This window comes from Strix aluco, chromosome 4 (assembly GCF_031877795.1).
Source record: "Strix aluco isolate bStrAlu1 chromosome 4, bStrAlu1.hap1, whole genome shotgun sequence".
Classification (NCBI taxonomy): domain Eukaryota; kingdom Metazoa; phylum Chordata; class Aves; order Strigiformes; family Strigidae; genus Strix; species Strix aluco.
Genome location: NC_133934.1, coordinates 29,544,644 through 29,565,641, shown reverse-complemented (window position 1 = coordinate 29,565,641; position 20,998 = coordinate 29,544,644). Strand labels below are relative to the sequence as shown.

At 36.1% G+C, this 20,998-nt stretch overlaps 1 protein-coding gene across 3 annotated transcripts in view; it reads left to right on the top strand.

Annotated features, from left to right (window-relative positions):
• The window catches only part of NFXL1 (nuclear transcription factor, X-box binding like 1), a 51,810-nt gene that overhangs the window by 23,244 nt on the left and 7,568 nt on the right, over positions 1 to 20,998 (top strand). For 2 of the 3 annotated variants that reach the window (XR_012623068.1, XM_074822472.1), the window contains exons 16-21: positions 4,347 to 4,487; positions 6,977 to 7,143; positions 7,924 to 7,993; positions 15,409 to 15,513; positions 16,757 to 16,843; positions 20,288 to 20,341. Coding sequence is in view for 2 of the 3 variants with exons in the window: in XM_074822472.1 (XP_074678573.1) it covers positions 4,347 to 4,487; positions 6,977 to 7,143; positions 7,924 to 7,993; positions 15,409 to 15,513; positions 16,757 to 16,843; positions 20,288 to 20,341 (624 nt within the window). In the remaining variant the exon portion in view is untranslated. Of the gene's footprint in view, positions 1 to 4,346; positions 4,488 to 6,976; positions 7,144 to 7,923; positions 7,994 to 14,226; positions 14,346 to 15,408; positions 15,514 to 16,756; positions 16,844 to 20,287; positions 20,342 to 20,998 lie in introns of those variants that run through there. The other variant, XM_074822473.1, reaches the window with a different exon arrangement.

The following is a 20,998-nucleotide window of genomic DNA, read 5'->3' as shown; positions in this document are numbered from 1 at the left end:
TATGTGCATTGTACATTTTTATATTGTTCTGAGATCTCTAAAAAGAAAAAAACAAAACGTGTAGTATCTGTTTGGTGGTTTACAGCCACATTGGCACTTAACAAGTAATCTTACTGCAAACTACTTTACTTTTTGTAGGCAAGAGAAAACACTTGTATGTATTTATGAACACTACCCTCCTATACTAGTTTCCAGCCCCTGAGGGGATTTTCACTGAGAAATACAAACTTTTCACAAGTGCTGAAAGTAGCAATTTTGTCAGGCAAACTTTTGCTGTGAAGAGGGGCTCATTGCTGTACTATGTTGTTACTAATGTTGGACCATTGTTATACCTCCTGTAGTGGAGGAGGTATAAAAGAAACAAACTAGGATGAAACAAGTTATAAAGTCCTGTATTTTACTGGGATGCCTGCAGATGATGAGTAGAAGAGAGAATGAAAGCAAACAGTTTAGGAGTTGTATAATAAGCAGATCTATGGGCTTTACGCTTTTACTTGGACAGTAATTTTAATTTGTGTAGGTATTGGAGTTGGTTGTTCTGTTGGGATTTTTTTTTTAATTTCACTTTGGCACTTTTAAGGGATTGATTTAGTTCAAAGTCTTACATGTCTTCGGGTATTTTGAACAAGCAATTTATCACTTGAAACAACAGACTTAAAACTACTTTTCAGATTATATAATTGTATAAAACTTGTGTTCAGTGGAAGTATGATTCTGCATGGTGCTTAACCTAAACCAACATTTTTTAGCTACAGTATGCAGCCTTCTTTTAAATAATTTTACTGTTTAAGTTTTGGATGTTTTTACATATAGGAAGAAATTAATAACTTCATTTTTTGATTTGTATGTGCTTAAAAGTAGCTCTCAATTTTGTTTCAGATTGTAGGTCAGAAAAATTACATATCATCAACAGTTGCTGCCACTCCAAAATGAAAACTTGATGCTTGACTTTGAACAGCTATAAGCATTGGCATTTCATAGCAGTAGCATACATGTGCTCTTTTAAAATCAAAGTATGAAAGCTAATGTTTATATTCAAAATCTGGTTTTATGGGAAAACATTAATTAAAGGCTATACAAGGTAAATGAGGACCAGCAAATATATCTCAACTGGATACGATATTAATTTATCTGCTGCATTTAATTCTCTTGTAGTTGCTTTATTTCATTAGATGTTCTAAGGGAAGGGAAACATTCTGGTTTTGTTTCTCTGAGTATTTTGAATATTCTGTAATATCAGTCTTGCTGTTCTTGAGCAAATAGAACTTTCTTCTTGTTTGGGCTTTTTTTGGTAGGAATTTAATGCTATATTTTATTATTCTAAGGTATTTTTTAGTCGTGGTTCATTTATAGGAGGAAGACCATTACTCTGCCTCTAGGCAAAATTTTATGTAAATCTTGATGAGATTCATCTTTATGGTTAAATACCTTATGAATATTTCCAAAATTTCCCTGCCTTATTGTACTTGATTTTTATTTTCATATTCCAATTGTTGTATCTGTTAGTTGCTTTTATGCATTTGGGAGATGTTCTGGAAAGCTTCTGTAAATTGTCTTGTCCTTTTTTCCTTGCCTTCCTTTCCTTATCCTGTGGAAGACCTGTGGTCTGAAAATGGTGCCTCCTATTTTCTTTCTTTTTCCATTCAGCTTTCATGAAGTACTTCTGGTTTTCATCTGCATTCTTTGTTCTTCAGCTCATCAGCCTCCTGGAGTTTGTGGCTTCTTTGATACTCGTTTTTGTAGCAAGACTAGTGACCTCCATTTAGCCATTTCAGAAATGCATTCCAACCATAGAAAGTAAAGTTTTACTCTACTTTGTCGTTTGGATTTATTACTGTATCTGCAACAGATTCACTTGTCAAGAAATGGAAACAAAATTTGAACATGTAATGTAGGTTTAAATTAATCAAAATTCTTTTGATTTTGGCTGCAATGTCAGTTGACTCCAGAAGACTCTCTTATCCTTTTGGACTTGAGACTTAGGAAGGTCAGTGAGTGGGGCAAGCTGAAGCTATGTTGGATGCAGCTGAAGGGCTGGGATGTTTCCTGCAGTTGGCTGTCTGAAAGCTGCTCCTGTCGTCCACTGGCTTGTGTGCCTTCTCTGCCCCTGGCTTCATTCAACATTGCATCTCATCTGGTGTACCTGAGGGATGCTACCAGAAGGGGTGCTCCACTTCTGCCTATCTGCTTCTGCTAATTCTCTCTAACTGCAGCTAGTGGCTGTGTCCATATCTGATGGAAGATTTAACTCTCGGTAGAAGTCCCATCAGCATATTCAACTGTGCAGCCATAGACCTAATCTGCTACTACTGCCCTGATCTGCTGTTACTGCCTGAGCTGCAGGAGAACCAGTGGTCATAAAAAATGGAGTGGAAGTGGGGGAGCAAGGAAAGGTAGAGAAGTGGGCAGTGGCAGATCTTAATGCTCAGTGCACCTTTTAATTCTTTTACCTTTCAGCATCATTTAACTACTTATGTTGCTACTGAAAGGAAGTTGTGACTCTGAGAAAAGAGGAGGGAAATGGAGGAGGATGAGAGGGGACAGGATATTAGGAACAATAAAACCTTTGGTAATTGGGGTGTGTTTGGATATAGTACTATTGTTCACTTCAGACTCTCTTTTTATTAGGCCTATTGCTGGCTTTTGCTCATTTGGTCAACAGAAAGGTAAGCCATCAGGGACTGAGTTGTAGGATGTCTGCAGGGGGAAGTATGAACCATGCATTCAGACTACTTGCTATGGTATTAGTGCTTTAGCCAGTGTAATGAGCTTCAGCTCTGACATGGGGATGGGAGGGTAGTTGGACACAATAGCCTCAAGGTTTTCTCCTGCGTATTCCATCCTTGATGTTCAGCCTGCCATGCAGATTCCTGTTCACAGAGCCTCTGTGGGTCAGGATGAGGAGTTATGAAGTCTTGTGAATGAATTGCATTTTGCAGTGACTTGATGTGGAGTACAGTCTTTTTTTGTGGGGTGAAAACATTTCTATAGGCGAGTGGATTCAAATTGTACTTCATATATTTTTGCTTTAGGACTGAGGGAGATAACACAGACAGTGCTGAAGGGAGAATGTCCCTTGCTCTGCCCTGTGGGGAATTGTCCTCTCTTCCCTCATTTCAGTTCCAGTGGTCACCTGGGTGTATGGCAGATCAACTTGCAAACATAGCAAAAGACAAGGAACTTTTTTTTCTATTAATTCCTTTTCTTCCATTTTGATTAGTTGTATTGTCTTGCTCTGAAGTAAGATGTCTGGTAGGACTTGTTCAAAGTGGTAGGAGTGTGCAATTAGGATTCCAGAGTTGGAAGAGAGAAAAGGAAGGGGTACAGTGCAAAGCTGTTCAGTCAACTTAAGCTGCAACACAAAATCACACCCTTAGTCTAGTCAAAGTGAGTTATGTCACATTAGCCTATTGTGTAATAACATCACAAATAATTTCTGTTTTTCTCCCCGAAATGATCATATAAAGAAAAAAATCAATTTTTTTGACAGCATCACAGAAACTAATTTTTGTTTAATGTGAATATTATATAATAGTTGGAAAATGGGAACAAGTTTCCTCTGATACTTGTGATATGGAGGGACTTGTAACATTCAGCTTTAGGAAAGTAACCTAGTTAACCAAGTTAGGAGTTCACACTCCATTTCAGTACCAATGAAGATTAAAGGCTTCTAAATTGGTGCTCTGAATAGTACTACAAAGCTCTGTTAGCTGGAGTGTTAACCTCAAGTTAGAAAGTACAAATATATCATAAAACATTAAAGTCCTAGTCCTGTCATAGAGCTATTTCTTCTTCCCCTTCCCTCTCCTGGGAGTTATGTTTGATATAGTCCGTATTTGGGGTTTAGAATTTCTGGCTTGCAGGTTGTTTTCTGTTTGTAGAATTGTAAAATGTTTTGGGTTTATGATGACCATAATGCAATTAGTCCGGTGAAAGCGAACTGTAACTGTCTTCTGCAATAACTGTAAAGCAGTTTAGGAACACGAGTGTAACTCGGAAAGGAGGAATAATTCACGCTAAAATATTTGAGAATGTAATAGTCTGTTTAAAAAAAAAAAGGTAACTGTTGCAAATGTTAGGTTGTTTAATTAATATATACCTGGTATAATCAGTGTAAAACTAATTTGTGTGGTTATGTTGGTATGGGAACCTAAAATCTATTAAAAAAAAAAAAAGTCAAACATTGCACTGTTTTTTCTTTTAACAAAGATACTTAAGAAACAAAATTTCTTTGTAATGATGCTGTGCTGCTTTGTGTGTGTATATATATGTACCACACGTGTGCAATATGTGTATATATACACTATCTGTATATATATTTATATTTATTTCTTTTTAACTTATAGGTCAGTCCATTACCATGTCACTCTGCAAATCCCTACCCATGTATAAGATTTTGTGGGAGGCTTCTTGATTGTCAGAATCACACCTGTATGAAAGAATGTCATCATGTTACTAAATTGAACAGTACTGAAGATGAAAAGAAGGTAGGTTGATTTCCTTTTTGCTTTTATTTTTGTTTATTTTATACATTGTCTTCAGCTTTAACTGGAAAATAAAGAACCTGCAGCTGGAGGGCACAGGATCTATTTCAGATTCCACTGGGAGACTTGCATGTGTTCTCTTCCCATTGATGCTGTGACAACTAGCTAATGTATACTTCTTTAGACTATAAAACTGAGACAATATTATATATTTTGCAAATGCTACACTTCTTTGGTTTTATGTCAACATACATTACTTTGTTTTCTTCAAAACCTTAATTAACACTCTTGACAAGTCTCTTCTAAAGTCAGTTTTTATAACTGTCATGATCAAGTGAAATGATAATCCCTTAGACAACTGCACTTGCTATCTAGTGGGGAAACTGTTTACTGAGGAGAGCTGTAAATGGGTTGAGGAGGCTTGCAAATCTTTAGGAGCACGCACTGGAAATGTTGCAGAATAGACGAAAACTTCTTAAAACATCCGGGTGATATATTCATAATCAGTGTCTACTAGAAACTGTCATTTATGCGATTAAGAAGCTGTAGGTCTTAGTTGCTGAAAATAATATGAAATAAAAATAAAAGTAAGTACAAAGGTGAAAATTGTTCTAGTTTTGAGCAGTCAAAAACACACAGCTTGTGGTTTGAGAGAGTCATGATTTGGAGATCAGCTTTTTAAGTTTTTAAAGCATTACTTTAGAAAAAGTTGCACCGTGGTCTCTCTGGGCATTTGGAAAACTGAGCCAGCATTCAGTTGAGTACAAAACATAAATGTTGTATTTTAACTTACTGTTATATTTTAACTTAAATAGGATGATTTCCCTGTGGATTCCAGTCTTAGAAGTGCTGTTGTCATCTACTAACTGGATATATTGCAACTACTGTATTATTCTATTAATGTTTGTGGAACTTTTGTCTGAGGAGTATGAGCTGTTAGTGTAACTTGTGGAACATTAACCTACAGCAATAGAGTGACATCAGTAAATACAGTGACAGTTGTTTAAGCATCTCCAATTATGACTTACAAGAGGCGGTCTGCCTACTCCTTCAGTTGAAACAATTAATATGTGAATGGGTCAGGATTATTCCTAGCTCCATTTTGAATGAGGCAATACATTCTCAGAAAACAAGAGTCTTATGTACATGTGAAGTATGGGTAAATCTTATTTCTCAATTTTCTTTGAATTTTTATAAACTCAAGTTGGTTTTGACCTTTAGAGCTTTTGTTCTGTTGTTTTGATAGACCAAATTGCAGGGGTAGTCAGAAAAGGGCTGATTAAATTTTTTGTTTATAAGTCTGAGTAGTGATTTTTCTGTCTGGAATTTAGTTTTCTTCCTACCATGTTGAGTTAGAAAATGTTGCAGAAAGGCCAGCTGTTTGCTTTTACCTACTGTTAAATTTTATATCACGATTTTCTAAGTGATTTCAGTTGTTATTGTCTTTCTTGGATGTGAATTTTTGGGGGTTAAGTTTTGTAAATGGTCATTGTACAAAGGTTCCTTTTTAAACTTCAGCAAAAATTGTTCAACTGTAGAAGCAGAAGAAGAGGGTCTTGAAGAACACTGGGGAAAACTGTGTAGAAACTTAAATTCTTATGTCCTTATTTTGAACAGCATAAAGCAAAATGTTGGCATAGAATCAGTCCTTTTGGGGAAGCATTGTGCAGCTTCATTCTTGGATAAATTGGCTTTACTTTGACTGACTTCTGTGAAATTGAGCATTTGTATGTGATGGTGGGCCTTAAATACTGTGCTGTGTAGGTTCAGTTGATAAATCGTGCCAATCTGTGTCTTACTTGATTGCAGACCGGGGTTATGGATGAGTTAAGATAAGAACATGAATAGAAATGGAGCGTAATTTACTCTGCTGATGTTCATCCCGTTGTGCTGATATTGGTCGCATCCCCTGGAATGAGAATGACACCACAACTCTTGTAGATTTTGTGTAGTATATGGAGCGGAAGCAATGCCTTAGCAGCTCCCAGCGTATACCTGAGCTAATTTGCTTTGGAAGATTACGCAAACTATCGTACGCGTGTGGAAACAGAATGACTTAAAGCTTGCTTCTTAAAAATCAAGCACGCAAAACTTCCCCACCCCTGTATTACAGAGCAGTATGTCATGACTGAAGTATTGCAATAGCATGGTGGGTGGGAAAAGTTAGTTCTGAATATGAATTTACTTCTAACAGTTTTCCATAAAGAATTAACAGGCTTAGTGGCAGCTTTCCAAAGCACTAATATTGAGGTCTTTTTATGCCCAGGAAGCAAGATAGAACTCTGTCTCTTTGACCAATAAACACTGGCATTTTTTCTTTTCTTTTAAAAGCATATTTTAATAATTATTTTTGCTTGAGGGATATCTTACTGAATAGCTGGATTTCCTTAGCAAAAACACCCCAGCTCGCTCTTCTATATAAAAGCTTGTTAATGGCATCTAACAAAGAAACGTTTGGCGCTTTCTTTAGTACTTCGTTTTTATTTTGTCAGGCAGGTCCAGAATGTTTGCAGTGTGAAGAGGAGTGTACCAAGCCCCGGCCATCTGGCTGTCCTCACCGATGTGTTTTGCCCTGTCATCCTGGGGATTGCCCGTCGTGTCTCCAGATGCTTAAAATAAAGTGTCACTGCAAACTATCAATACTGTATATTGAATGCTTGTAAGTGTCAGAACTGAACCCAACTTTTCATTTGAATGCTAGTAACTGGAAACCATTTGAAATGTCCGGGGGTGGGAGCTACTCTTATGGCAAGTTATAAAATTTCTTTTGAAGGTTAGAATTTTTAATACAATGCTTTTTTTTTCTACTTAAAATTTGCCAGTATTTTATTTGGCATTACTGCTAAAATTTTTACAGATGAATGGAGTCTCATGAGCAGAACTGGTTTTTGTAAGGTTTTTATAATACAGTAATATTTTGCACTATACAAATATATAGTAATCTACATAATGTTTGATCTATATGTGATTCTTTTACAGCATGTAAAGAAGAATTTTATAACAAATTAGAATTAATGTAGTTAGAGTAAAAGCTCTTTGCAACTAATGTTCTTCAAACTCTAGCTGTTTTAATTGGAAAACTTCTTAGTAATCATTTGTACTTTTTAATAATTTGTGCGTGAGTGGATAGAGGGTAGGCTAGGCTTTACTAAATATAAGATAGGACTTGTAGATTTAAACATTATTCTCTGCGTATTGCTCTGAAAACATTCATCCTGTGCATGTATGCTCTTCTTTGTGTGCTTTAAAGTACCTCAGATCCTCTAAATGTATGTGATTTTTGTCTGTAAAACAGTGTAGTTTATATTAGTCCCACAGGATGTGGACAGATGAGCCCACTTTTCTTTACAGTGAGATATACTTAAAATATACCCCAATTGTATTGACTTTTGTTGGGTTTAATTTGGAATTTATTGCAAATACATTTTTTCTTTTACAGAAAACTAACATGTGCTGATTTAAAAGAAAAGGAACTTCTTACTTCCTGCAAAAATCAGTGTCCAAAAGAGGTAAGCTGTATTAACAAAGAAACACTTGATTTGGTTTAGTGTTCTGTAGTCCTGTGAGGAGCAGGAAGTCGGAGTCGATGACCCTTATGGGTCCCTTCCAAGTCAAGATCTTCTATGATTCTGGGATTTGATGGATGTGTGGAATTTTGTGGATTTTACTTTTTTTACAAGATATACTGTTTCATGGGCCAGGCAAATTAAAGAAGTTTAGTCTAAATGAATATGCTAAATGATAGATGCAAAAGTAGTTGGTGAACTCTACTCAGAGGATGGTTATTTATGTCTTGCTGACAAATGGGAAGGTTATATTGAAGGATCAGAGATTTGTCTCCATGCAGTAATGGCTTGAACATTAAGCATGCTGATGAGGTTGAATTTGGAAGAGTATGTCCTCTAACATGGTTAAAAACTGGTCCTGAATTTATATCTCCAAAACAATGGGATGCTGTTTGATTGGGAAAAATACTGAGAATTGTACTTGCGATAGTTCTCGTTTAAGTGCAGATTTAGTAATCCCTGTCTGTAATTCCTGCAGGGGAAGAAAAGAATTTTATACTTAACAAGTGAGATGAGTTGTTAATGCCCTGCTGCGTTAGTGAAATATATGTTAAGTAGTGTGAAATAGAAGACAAGGCAGTTAATCTTTCTACTGTATCTGGATATATCTAAAGGGTTGCTGTAAAGAAGAGAAGAATAATATCCTTATTGCATGATGCTCGGACTATGAACCAGTGTATATAGGCATCAGTAAGGAAGATTCGTGTTAAATACTACTTTTGAGTAGTAAGGCTTGTGGAGCAAGGAAAGAACTGGTTGGAGAAGCTACCAAATTTTCGTCAGTAACAGCTTAGACATGTATCAGGATTTGTCCAGTTGTGAATAATACTGCTGTAAGACATGAGGGATGGGCCAAATGACTTCTTCCCTGCCCCTCCCAGTGCTGTTGTTCTGTGCTGCTTGTGTGCTTTCAGAAATCATTGCATGACTTATTATTTATGTTTGTTCTTTAGTTGTCGTTAGTTGTGGCTAGAGTGACAGCCCTTTTTTACTCCATTCCCCACTGTCAGGTTAGAAAATTTATGAAGTGGAAAACAGGAATAGTCAGGAATATTTTGTAAAGTGTTTCCACTGCTAAACTCTCCAGAATTTCTGAGAATTTCTCCTTCCCTGCAATAAAAAGGCTTGTACTAAAGAAAAGATTTTTGTCCCATAATCACTTACTATTTTGTTGTTCTGGTTTGGCCTTTTACTGTGTAGCTGAGTTACTTTGTTTTATGTAATATTTAGCTAGCGCTCATAAATAATTTGATTCAACTCATTCTCCTTCCCTGATTCCATTCAGTTCCCTTATGCTGCTTTACCTAGGATGTCCTCTAGTCTGAGCTTTCTGTCTTCTTGCCTAACCTCTTGTGGTTCTGAATTCTGCCTCAACCTAATAAACATAGATTCAAAACTTTTGTTTCATTATTTTCCAGTGTCAGAAACATCAAATTTGAATCCTTGCCTTTATTACAAAACTTTTTTTTGGGTTTTGAGTAAATGTGAAAATTCACAGAATTCCTGCCTGTTTCCCAACAGTCTCTGTACCTCTTTTTCAGACAAGATTGTGTTAACCCCAGCAGGAAGGCTGTGTTGTGTGCCAACTTGTATCTTCTGCTTTATGCCCTTGTAGATGCCTTTCTGATGTCTTTTTTTCTGTAAATGAATGTGCCTGTCACAATTTTCTCATCTGGATGTCTGAAAGCTCTCTTCCTGGCCCGGGAACACTTTTGGATATTATTTCATTGTCCATTTACCTCTTCATTTTGTCCTTTCATTTCCCTCTCTGTTGTTACTTTGGTTTTATTTGCTCTGAGACTTCCTCCTCTTTATTTTCAAGAGTGCTTATAATCTCTTAACATGAACTATGTGTTCCTGTACTTCAGCTTCTCTTCAAAGATTCTTTTTTTTTTTTTTTTCCCCATATCTCATCTTTGACTTTGATTAATGTAACTGTTGTGATTTTTCTGGACATACTCCCAAGACTCAGTCTGGGATTTAAAATCCATGTAGTAGTGGTCCTGAATTCTAGCTTGCAGTTCAGAATTGCCCTGTTCCACAGATGATGTCTTTTTTACTTGATTCAGTGGGATGTGAAAGAAAGCTTAGGACAACAGAGTCCACTTTAGTTTTGTAAAGCTTTTATTTAACTCTAAAACTCTCATTCCTATAGATACCTTGAAAAATAAGGTTTGCTGCAGCTTCTGCTCTCCAGAGAATCTTTTCAGTGTAATTGATGATGTAAGAATGCATGCTCTTCCCTCCTGTGACTCTAGCTCTAGCTCTTACTGGCTTTCATGAAACATAAAGGTATTAGTACAGTCCTGCTTCAGGTAGTTCATCTCTTTGTGTTAGAGTTCATCCTACTTTCCTTAGATCCTGTTTTGGTAACTTTATATGTACTGTATGGTTTTTTTACCATTTTTTTAATCTCAAAAATTTGTTCCTGTTTCTCTAAATATTGAATAGTGCTAGAAATATTTTGTCTTTTTTGTAAGTTTCGCAAATATTTGCCTGTAACTTTGAGAAAATCAGCTGTATCATAATACAAATTGTACTGATAGTTCTCTTTTAAAAGAATCATTGATAAATGCAATTTGAAGGAGCAGCCTTAACAGACATTACCCTGTGTCACTACCACCACCCTTCCCCAGCACATATAGATCAAGCCTATTGAGGGGATCTTATGACAAGAACTTACAATCAACAACTTGGCCAAAAGATAAGATGGATAAGACTTCTGAATTTAGAACACTTAATGTTTACAAATCAAATATGTCTGCCCAAAACAAAATTGGAAATGTTTTGTGCGTAGTCTTGACAGCCTCAGGTAAATTTCAAATTAGTCTTTTATGAGAATTTTCTTATTCTATGTCAGAAGCTGAACTCGGGTCATTAGTAGAGCTCAGCAAAGTTGCTGTTTGCTAAAAATCAGTGTGCACTGTCACTCCACCAAACTTAGCATAGTACAACTTGGGTTCAACAGAATACAGTATTTTACTGAAGTCTTAGTTTTGAAATGTTTTTCTTTTTGGTTAAGGCAAATTGTGGTAGACTGTACTACTATATTTGAATTATGGGTAGCACGGTACATTTGGGGATTATGAACATCAGTTGTATTGTCTGGTGCCTTATAAAAACACAACAGGAATTTGAACGTCTTGAAGGGTTTGTTTCTACTGTTACACAGTGCAGCTCACATTTCCTTTCTGCTTTAGGGAGAAGCAAAGTCTTTGATATTGCCACAGCTGTTAGATGAGATGCTTTACTTAAAAAGCTCTTTCCCTTGTTTGGTAGCAATGACAAAATATCCTGTTGAAGGAAGTTTAACTTTTTTTAATCGCAGAGATGATCATGTTTGTAGATGTTTTGGGACAACTCTTACATAGAAGTTTTAACAGTCTAACAGTGTTTATAGTTTATGTACTCATTTCAGTAGTTGTGGATCTGTGTTTAACATTTTATTTTTTAGTATTTTTTGACAGAATAACAGTACTTTGTACTTTTACTTGCACTCTGCTACTGTCTTGATGGGGGGACCCCATTGTGATAAATTTATTTTAACATGATAGTGCGGTAGAGATAATGTCATAAATTCTAAGAGTATGTGTATTTTTTTAATAAATACATTTTATTTCCAGAATGCTTAATTAAATTCTGTAAACTCATCTTGAAAATGTATGTGGGTTGCAGAAGTTTAAGTTTAAAAGGCAAATGCACAGCTTTGGTCCATGGTAAGAGGATTTTCCTCAATGTCTGGCTTTGTAAGTGGAGGTTTTCGTAAGATCTCTGTAAGCAGAGCCACCCTTTAAACTGAAGTGTCTGCCCCGTTGTTTGGAAGTGATAAACTTATCTTTTGTACTTAGCTTTTGGGATTGCTGATCAAAAGTGCTGTTTCCTTTATTTTCTTTATCAAGTGTGTATTAAGAGATTGTGTTTATTACCTTCTGTTAGAGATCAGTTAAGCCTCCATGAATGTTGATGGGTTTTATCATCATCAGAAATAATGTTAAGATTTAAATGCATTGCCTACAGGAAAAATATATGTAGGGTATTTCTTGTTTCGTTTTCAGAGCTGTGGATTAAATCCCTTTCTTTTAAAGGCCTTGCCATGTCAAACATAAAGCATGTTCACTTTGACCTTTAGTCCACAAGCTATTGACAAGAAATCTTGTATGGTGATAAAGATCTAAAGGGGCACACACTTTCTGTTTTAGTGCCAAGTAGCTCAACATGGATACTTAAAAACAAGCAAAAAAATCCTCTCCCACTACATTATTTATCCAGTAGAAGCAGTGGTAGGATTGCTTTTGTTTTGTGAGATCATGGGGAAATGTTGTTTTGCCACTCATTTCACTGTTACTCTGATTTTTTTTATTTTTAATGTTGGTTTTGCATTGGAGGGAGTAAAAAGAAAGTTATGCTGCCAGCTTCATTCTCAACCTGCGTCCCTGTGGATGTAAATTGTGTAACTCTATGCAGAGAACTAAAGGTGTAAATTTGAGTTTCAGTAGCGGATTAAACATATTTCTGTGCTATGCAAATTTTGCTCTAATGGTGTGTAATGTAAGAATTTTATTGCAGTAGCATCTGGGGGTTGAGGTGAGGGCTAATGTCTTGAATTTGCAGCTCTGACATGTCAGTTATAAGACTGTTTGTTCGGGCTTGCACACTATTAATGGAAATGTGCCTAATTAGTATGGAAGAGTAAGATGCAAGTAATAGTTCTGGCCATGGATGGTTCTGGCCAGCATGGGATAACTTGCAGGTGAGACTAGACTGTTATTGTGTATGATGCTCTTAGGAAGGGAGACAGGAGAAGGGCCCTTGTACTGCGCAGAGGTTGTGCCGTAGCTAATAATTGCTTTTGCAAAGATTGTGGTCGGTAGTGAGCAGATTCAGTCATTGGGCTACAGCCAGAACGCGGAATCTGACCTCAATGGGGTACAAGGCTTAAAGACAAGTTTCTCCCCTCACTTCAAAATGAGGCAAAATGCAAGATCAGTTTGCTGATAATCAGTTGTGCCTGAACAAACCTGAATTCCTTCTTAGATAAGATGACCAATTCATATTTTTTCTGTCTCGATAAAGTGAATAGATTAGATCTGCTACATAAGGCTTCAGCAGAGCAATTGAGTCAATGCCGCTTAGTGAATATCTAGTTCAGAGGAGGGCTAATACAAGGATGAAGGTGGGCTAAACAAAACAACTGCTTGTATTCTAGTATTTCTTTAGAAAAAGACCAACACCCTCTGAAAAAATCCCAGAATGACAACAACAAAACTAAATGAAAAGTTGGAGCAAGAGGAGTTAGCAATAAGGAAATTTTCCCAAGGACTGGATTGATGCCTGACTTGCATTGTTTTCAGTAATGACATTGGCATCAAAAAACATTGGAATTTTCTGATGAAAAGTTGTGGAGTGTTGTCAGCACATGACAATTGAGGAAATGCATCTGCAGAACACATGTATTTGGGGCATGTTATTAGGTACAAAAAAAGCCCAGTAAGACCATGCATGTCAAGGCTATAATAATAAGCTCCCAGGAGACAGCAGAAATTCGTATTGTCACAGCATGATTAGCTGGAAAGAAATGCAAATGAGAGCTGAAGATATATTGGGTAAAATATTCTATTAAGAATAAGGTGCAATTAAGGCATTGTACAAAGTCCTTCCTGCTAAGATGTCATTTGAAATATTACATGCAGTACTGGCTGCTGTATTTGAGAAACATTGATTTAAGGTGGTTGAAATTCAATGAAGGGAATACTATGGGAATAAAGAGCCTTTCATGGAAGGACAGTAGAGAAATATTTCAATACGAGGATAAAAACTAAGGGGTTTAGACTGGCTAGAACAAATATAGGAAATTAAAAAAAAAAAAAAAGCTCTTGTAGTGAGATCCTGGAATGGCCTCCTTAGTGAAACAGTAGAAGGGGGGACTGTAAGACTTCATCCAGTCCTGGAGGGATCATGGGAGGTGCCTGCCTTTGGGAGGACTGGACTGTAGGACAGAACATGGTGACTTAGAGGTTATTCTAGTCCTGTGTGAAATATGCTGAAACAGTGCCTGGAAAATGAGCCTAAACTGCAAAGTATCTAGCAGTTTAATAATAGTTTGTGACTGGCATGGACATGAAAATACATACGTGTGTGCCATAATTTTTAGTCAGAAAGCTTTGCATTCTGTTTAGGTATGTGTTTCTAGCTCAGATGTTGAGCCAGTTCCAATGGACTTCTGAGAATCCAAATTTACTAGTCAACAAGAAGTGTACACACCTTATTTTATGTAGTATTCCCATTTTTGTGGATGAAGTGGTGTGGTATGTATATGTTTTCAATTTTTAATAAATGTGAAAAAATATATCTTAAAATTGTATGTCTTGCAGCATTTTCCAAGTTGTGTTAATTGCTTGATGACAGTGAAGAGGTGAAATTTCATTTTTAATAAAGAACACTATCCAATGCTATTTAAAATTGTTTAGGGATTTAAAGCTATCTCTATAAATAAATTGATTAGATATCTTATGTGAGATTCCACCTTCAGTAATTAACAGTATTGGGTTATGTAATGGAAAATGAAAAATCGTTATTGTGAAGATTTCTTATGGGCATGTGTATATTTTTAGTCAAGTTCTTAACAGTAAGTGAAAAAATTTGTTTTCTTTCTTGTCTTTTTTTATCTAATACAATGCTGGGAGCACTGCTACATTCTTAACAGTCGGCATATTTAAATTAGAATCTCAGTTCTTAACACGGTAACTGAATGATAATATTTTCATTATAAATGTTAAAAGTTGCACTGACAGTAAAAAAAGTCTTTATCTTGGAGATGTCAGAAATGAGATAATCTACCAAATGCAGAAATTTAGGATTTTGTGAAATAATTTCAGACATGATAAGACTTTTACATAGTTCAGAAGATCTTACATGCAGAATTTTCTGTTGTGGTATTTTTGCTTCTGATTCTTCCCTCTTTCTTTTGTTGACTGATCTACAAGTTGCTACAGTACACTTAATTTCAGTTCTGAGTTTCTTTTTACCTTATCTACTCATATTCTCCAACATACAGCTAGCTACGGTAATTGTTGCTTAAATTACTGTGGAGATGACTATGCTTGTAAGAAGAAATTGGTTTTAAATCAAGCTGTGCCAATAAAAGATAAATTGTTCTATAGGAGCCGAAATACGCTAAATAACAAGCAAACATTTGCCAAAAAAAAAGTCCACTATTTCACAAGTGGAAAAACTGATAAACTAAATGACTTTTCTGTTAGGCTGCTATGTCTGAAATAAAACCAGTTCATAGAGTCTTTGTAATTTTACAGTCCTTTTTTGGTGTGGGTGTTTTGTTTGTGTTTTTTTGCTCTTTATAGTTGCCCTGTGGTCACCGGTGTAAAGAGATTTGCCATTCAGGTAGCTGTCCTCTGAACTGCAGCCAGAAGGTTAAACTCCGATGTCTCTGTAAAAGACTGAAAAAGGTAAATTTCTAAGTTACAATTCTGAGAACAATGCATTTTCTTTACATGTTCCTAGCCTTGTATGGATGGATTGTCTCTGGTGCAGATTAGAATAGGTTCAGTTACTCTAGTATAGCTATAACAATTAACATCAGCTGAAGATCTGGGCTGCAATATCAAAAGATTCCCTGGAGAATACGAAATCTTGTTAGCTCTAAATTATGTTAGCTGCCTGTCTTACAATAGCTTTATCTTCAAACACACCTGAATTTTTGTAGCTCTGGTGGGAGAATAGTCAGATGACCTGGAGTAATTTGAGAAGAAAAAATACATTTTTCTGATGATACTGGGAAGGTTTATAATTACATAAGTTGAAACAAGCACAGATGTTGTGAACCCCTAACTAATGAAACCAGTTACGATTCTCTGCAAACATAAAAGCAAAAGCAGGCATCAGCATCCTTAGCTTCTAACAATGGTAAGGGACAAAGAAAAAATAACAAGTTTATTCTAGCTATATAATATTATGAAGGGAAGGACAGAAACTGATGTGGAATCTTGGCATATTATAGTGACTTAATGAAAAAATAATTATCTGGCTTAATTAAAAGGTGCTTAAATTATTTTTCTGGATCCAGTTAATTTCTGAGCCTTTCAAACAGACTGCAGTTCCCCAGAGTTCTCAGCTTGTCCAAGAAATGTCTTGTGCAACCAGAAGTCTTGCAGGTGGGGTGGGGTGTTCAGCTGGAGAACGGATGACAGGTACAGAACAAGTGCTTCAAATTGAACAGTCTGCTTACAAATAACCACCTTTTTTTTTTCCTTCTATATTAGGGGGAGGGGAGGAAGTGCGAGTGAGAATAATTGTTTTTTTCCCCCATGCCCAGACCTTGCCCTTTAATCTCAGCCAGTTAAGAGAATGTATATGAAGTTACAGAGACTCTGAATGCCAGCTCTTTCTGCCAGAGTTCAGAAGGTTATCTGACTTTGTCTTAGGCAAACGAGTGAGAAGAGAGGAGAAATTAAACTGGAATATTTAATTTATTCTTGCCTTCAGTTTAGCTTATCAGATAGAAGGAAAAGAGAAAAGGACAACAATACAGAATTACAGGTTCAAATAACATTTAATCATTAGCTTTATTTTCTATGTAACCAATGTTTTATTAAATACGTGGTTTATAATTATTTTCATAAATAAATGGACATTATAACTAAAACTTTACATAGGGAAATGATTATATATTACTCAAATTATACTTAACAGGAAATACAGTGCAGCAAGATAAAAGAAGGCCAAGTTTCGCTGGAATGCGATGCATTATGCAAGGAAATGAAACGGAAAGCATCTGAGGTAATGTATCCATTGTAGCTGTAATTTCTTCTCAGTGCTTCAAGAAAAGTAGGGAAAAATGAACACAGAATTATTTTTCAAGTCAATACCAGCAACAAATACAGTGTAAGTAGATGTGCTGTTTAATAGCAGCTACTTTTTCAGACTTGCATTTGGCTTAGTGGGGAGAATTAGAGTGTTTGTAGACAGTGTTAATTAACACAATGAAATACTGTTATGTTAAATACTATATGTTAATATGAAATACTATATGTTAAAACAATATTCTGTTATTTTCCTTTTCTTTTAATTTGTTAGAACTGGTTCTTTCCTCTTCCACTGAGAACAGGTGGTGATCAGTGATGATAAGATCGTCATTGCTGATGATTAGTGCTGTAGGATTAGGGCCAGGCCACTTCACAGGGCATTGTTAGATCTGCTCTTTCCAATGAAAGTTTTGCAGCCATTGAATGCTCAACTTGTCCAGCATGAAGAGTCTAATCCTGCCACACTGTATTAGTTACTGTGTACCAGAGGAATAGCGAATTTTCAGCAATTGCAGGATACTTTTTAGCCTGCTGTAAATGTGACTTCTCCTTAGTTCTGCTGTTTTATGAAGTAAAGAAATTGCTGCATGCTGTCACCCAGAGAGACAGCACATCAACCTTGCTTTTAGAAGCCTTTTATAAAAACATAAACAAAAAGAATTGGTACATAACTTGCTTGGTTTTTATCAGGTAAGTGTTAGATGTTACAAATGTACAACCGAAAAACTCGGTGGGTAAAGCTGACTTTTGTCAGCTACCGCTCAGATTTTCAGGATTGATTGGCAAGGTTTAACAAGTACCACATAGACCAAATGCTGCAACTTTATGAGCAAGTCAAATGCTAAGACTCTTGGGACATGCCTTTAGAAAATCTCAACCATAACAAGCAGTTCCAGTAAGTGTGTGAAGGTAAGTTCATAGGACATGGAGTGCACTAAAGCAAGGTGAATTCACAAGAGACTGTATGAACTGGGACGCAGCAGCATGTCTCAGTGGCAGCTGCTGTTCTACTTCAGCAGATACTGGTTGCTATTTCGTGCCCCTGACATCGTAATCCACAGGAAGGAATGGTCTAATGCAATGAGCAAATGACTATAGGTTTCTACTGTAAGCAGTGCCAGAACCATACTGTATGGCATAACCTAGCTATGTGTACCTTCCTTGCAGAAAAACATGTATTTATTTGGTTTGGGTTTTTTATATGAAGTTATAAGGTTCTATTTAAATTCTTACTAGGCACCTTTTTGTAGCCTGTGTTGACTTGTAAATGACATACTACAATGATTTATCATATGCACTTCACCAAAGTAGTTTATTATGTCAATTATTGTTTAATATGTGGAGACTGGAAAAGGTCTGTTAAAAACTACACATTTACAAAGATAATTTAGTTTGCACAGCTGCAAAACAACCACCAGTTACCAAAAACAAAGTGTGTTAACTCTTAATAAAACTCTTCATGTATAGCACCTAGTATGTCCTTCTGAGGAATTGAATGTGCCTTTTACTGTACATTTTATTAAAGAAGTAGTTCTAGAAATGTTTTTCCATACTGTGATTATAATGGTTAAGCTTACCTCCACCTATGTATATTATACTATGTATCTTATACAAATATGACCACACCAGTGTAAAAAGAAGCTCTTATGTTCCTTTTTTCCACATTTGTGCATCACTTTTTCTTTTGGAGCTGAAGTTCTGCCGTTAGATGGCAGTGAAATACCAGGAGACTAGTTGTGCAGTTCTTTCCACACCAGACTCTGATTTTGGATGCACATGGCTGAAAAGGTCTTTTATATGCTTTTCTAAAGAGAGAGGCTGCCATTGAGTCTAGATTAATGAAATTCTCAGTAATGCTTTTATTTGATATATGGTTTAGCAATTTAAAAAATTGTCTGAAGAGCTGTAAATAGGACTGTTCTATTGACCCTGTCCCCAGTGCACCATTTGAGCTACAGTGTGCTAAAGCATGGGCTGGTGTGCTTTTCCTTAGTCGTCAAGAGCTCTTGAATTACAAATTACTTGGAACAAATTCCACCTGCCCAAATCCTATTTAGTACATTATTGTCACTGTTTTGTATGCAAATCATCCAGCTATTAGGATCAAGACTGTTTTTCATTTCAAGTTATTAATCAGATTTTTACATCTAATTTTTCTAAGGTAGCAATTCAGTGACTGTAATGCTAAAGGTCCAAAAGATGTACACAAGAAGGGAGACACGTATACTTCCCCAGTATATTCTTCCTGTTACTACTACTGTAGTGATCTCTGACTGTGGGAATCTTAGAGCTCAAGCCGGTGTCTTTCTGTTTAATATTCTTTGTTGAATTTATCTCCTGTTAGCATTCCTAATTGTTTTTCAGTTGACATAAACTTTTGGCATCTATAAATGTTCTGTACCACTGAATTTCTAGATTTAGCCAACTACTCTGTGGGAGTAGAATACTTCCCTCTGTTATGAACCAGCCCCCTGGTTATTTCATTTTATGCCTTGTGTTGTGAAAAATAATTATTGATGTTTTATCCCTATTTGGCATTTTCACACTCTTCAGGATTTTGTGCCCTGTTAGTCACCTGATGACTTGTAGTTATCCATCTCTTTAGATGGAAAAGTCACTCCATCTTGTCTTTTGTATATGTTCAGGCTTTACATTCTTTTGTTATTGCAGGACCAAAACAATGCAGGAGCTAAGATTCAAGTGCATCATGTGTTTATGTATTGACATTTTTTTTCTATACCATTATTTTCTTAATAATTTCTAGCATTTAATTTGCTTTCTTGAACACTACCAAACACTTTCACAGAATTATCAATTGTAACTCCCATGACTTCTTTTCATAGGACTTTCTGATGGTGGAGCATTTTAAATTATGTTTGGTTTGTGTTACACCAAGAGCTTTAAAGCAGTTTGGTGTTATGCAATATCCACTGTATGTCCAGTACACATATAGAGGCTTCCTTTTGCTCTAGTAGTCAGGAAATATTTAAAGTACTTAGAATGAAATATATGTGTGTAAATTATATACGTTTATAGGAATTATCTGTATGTATAAAGTGTACTCAATTGAGGATAAAGTTACTGAAAACTTAAAACTGTCTTCAGGAATTTTCCTGGTTGTTAGTGAACAAACTCTTCTATTTAGGTTTCATATTTGTCAGTTGAGCTTGTCAAGTTGAAGTCAGAAGTTCAATTTATAACCTTGTAGCATCCATTATATGTTCCATGTTTTCCAAATGTGAAATGATGCAGCTTTTTTCGAGAATATTTTGTTATCTTAAAAACTTACGAGCTAACTTGATAGGGGTCTTGCTCACCTTTGCCAAGAACCATTCTACAGGAGTAATTATGACTCTACAAGAAAACAGGATTAGTTGCTGTTTACAACAGTTGCTTATCACTTTGTATGTCTGGACAGATAAAAGAGGCAGAAGCCAAAGCTGCTGTTGAAGAAGAAAAACGAAGACAACAGGTATCAACCTTTTTCCTTCCTCCCCACCTTGTTCTTGTTACTAAATCATTTAATTTACATGCAACTAAAGATGTATAGTTTGTAATGTGATATGCACAGTCATTCCTGTCAGCTGTTATCTTACCCTGAGATGTGTGCTGTGAATGATTTACAGTGGTTAAGAGCCCATGTTTTCCCAAACAATTTTAATAATTTTATGCAAAATTATAATTAATCACTTTACTCTTGCATTGCTATAACTGTTTATAGTTTATTTTTAAAGTACTAAGTACTCTTGATTTTAATTACTTTATAGTGCATAAACCACACAGAATTACTGAATAGCTTCCATAGAGATTTAAGTATTGGGTGAAGCTTCCCTCCTCCCTCCCATCATGAAAGAATGAGGAAGCTAAATGAGTCTTTGTCCTTCAAGGTCTCTGAGGGGGAGAAAACCGTGTAGTTGCTGTAATTGCTGTTGTTGGTGAGCGTATGTTGTCAGCACTGTAATCCAAGAAGCTTCTGTGCCAGCTGCCTGGAGACACTAATACTAACCATATTTCAGGCAATAACCGTAAGCTGGGTTGGTGTGATGGCCAGGTCAGGTTTGTCATCTGGGGGCTCCAGCCTTAGTGCAGTCCTGCCAGCCAGTTCATGCCTGTGCCTGAGCATTTGACA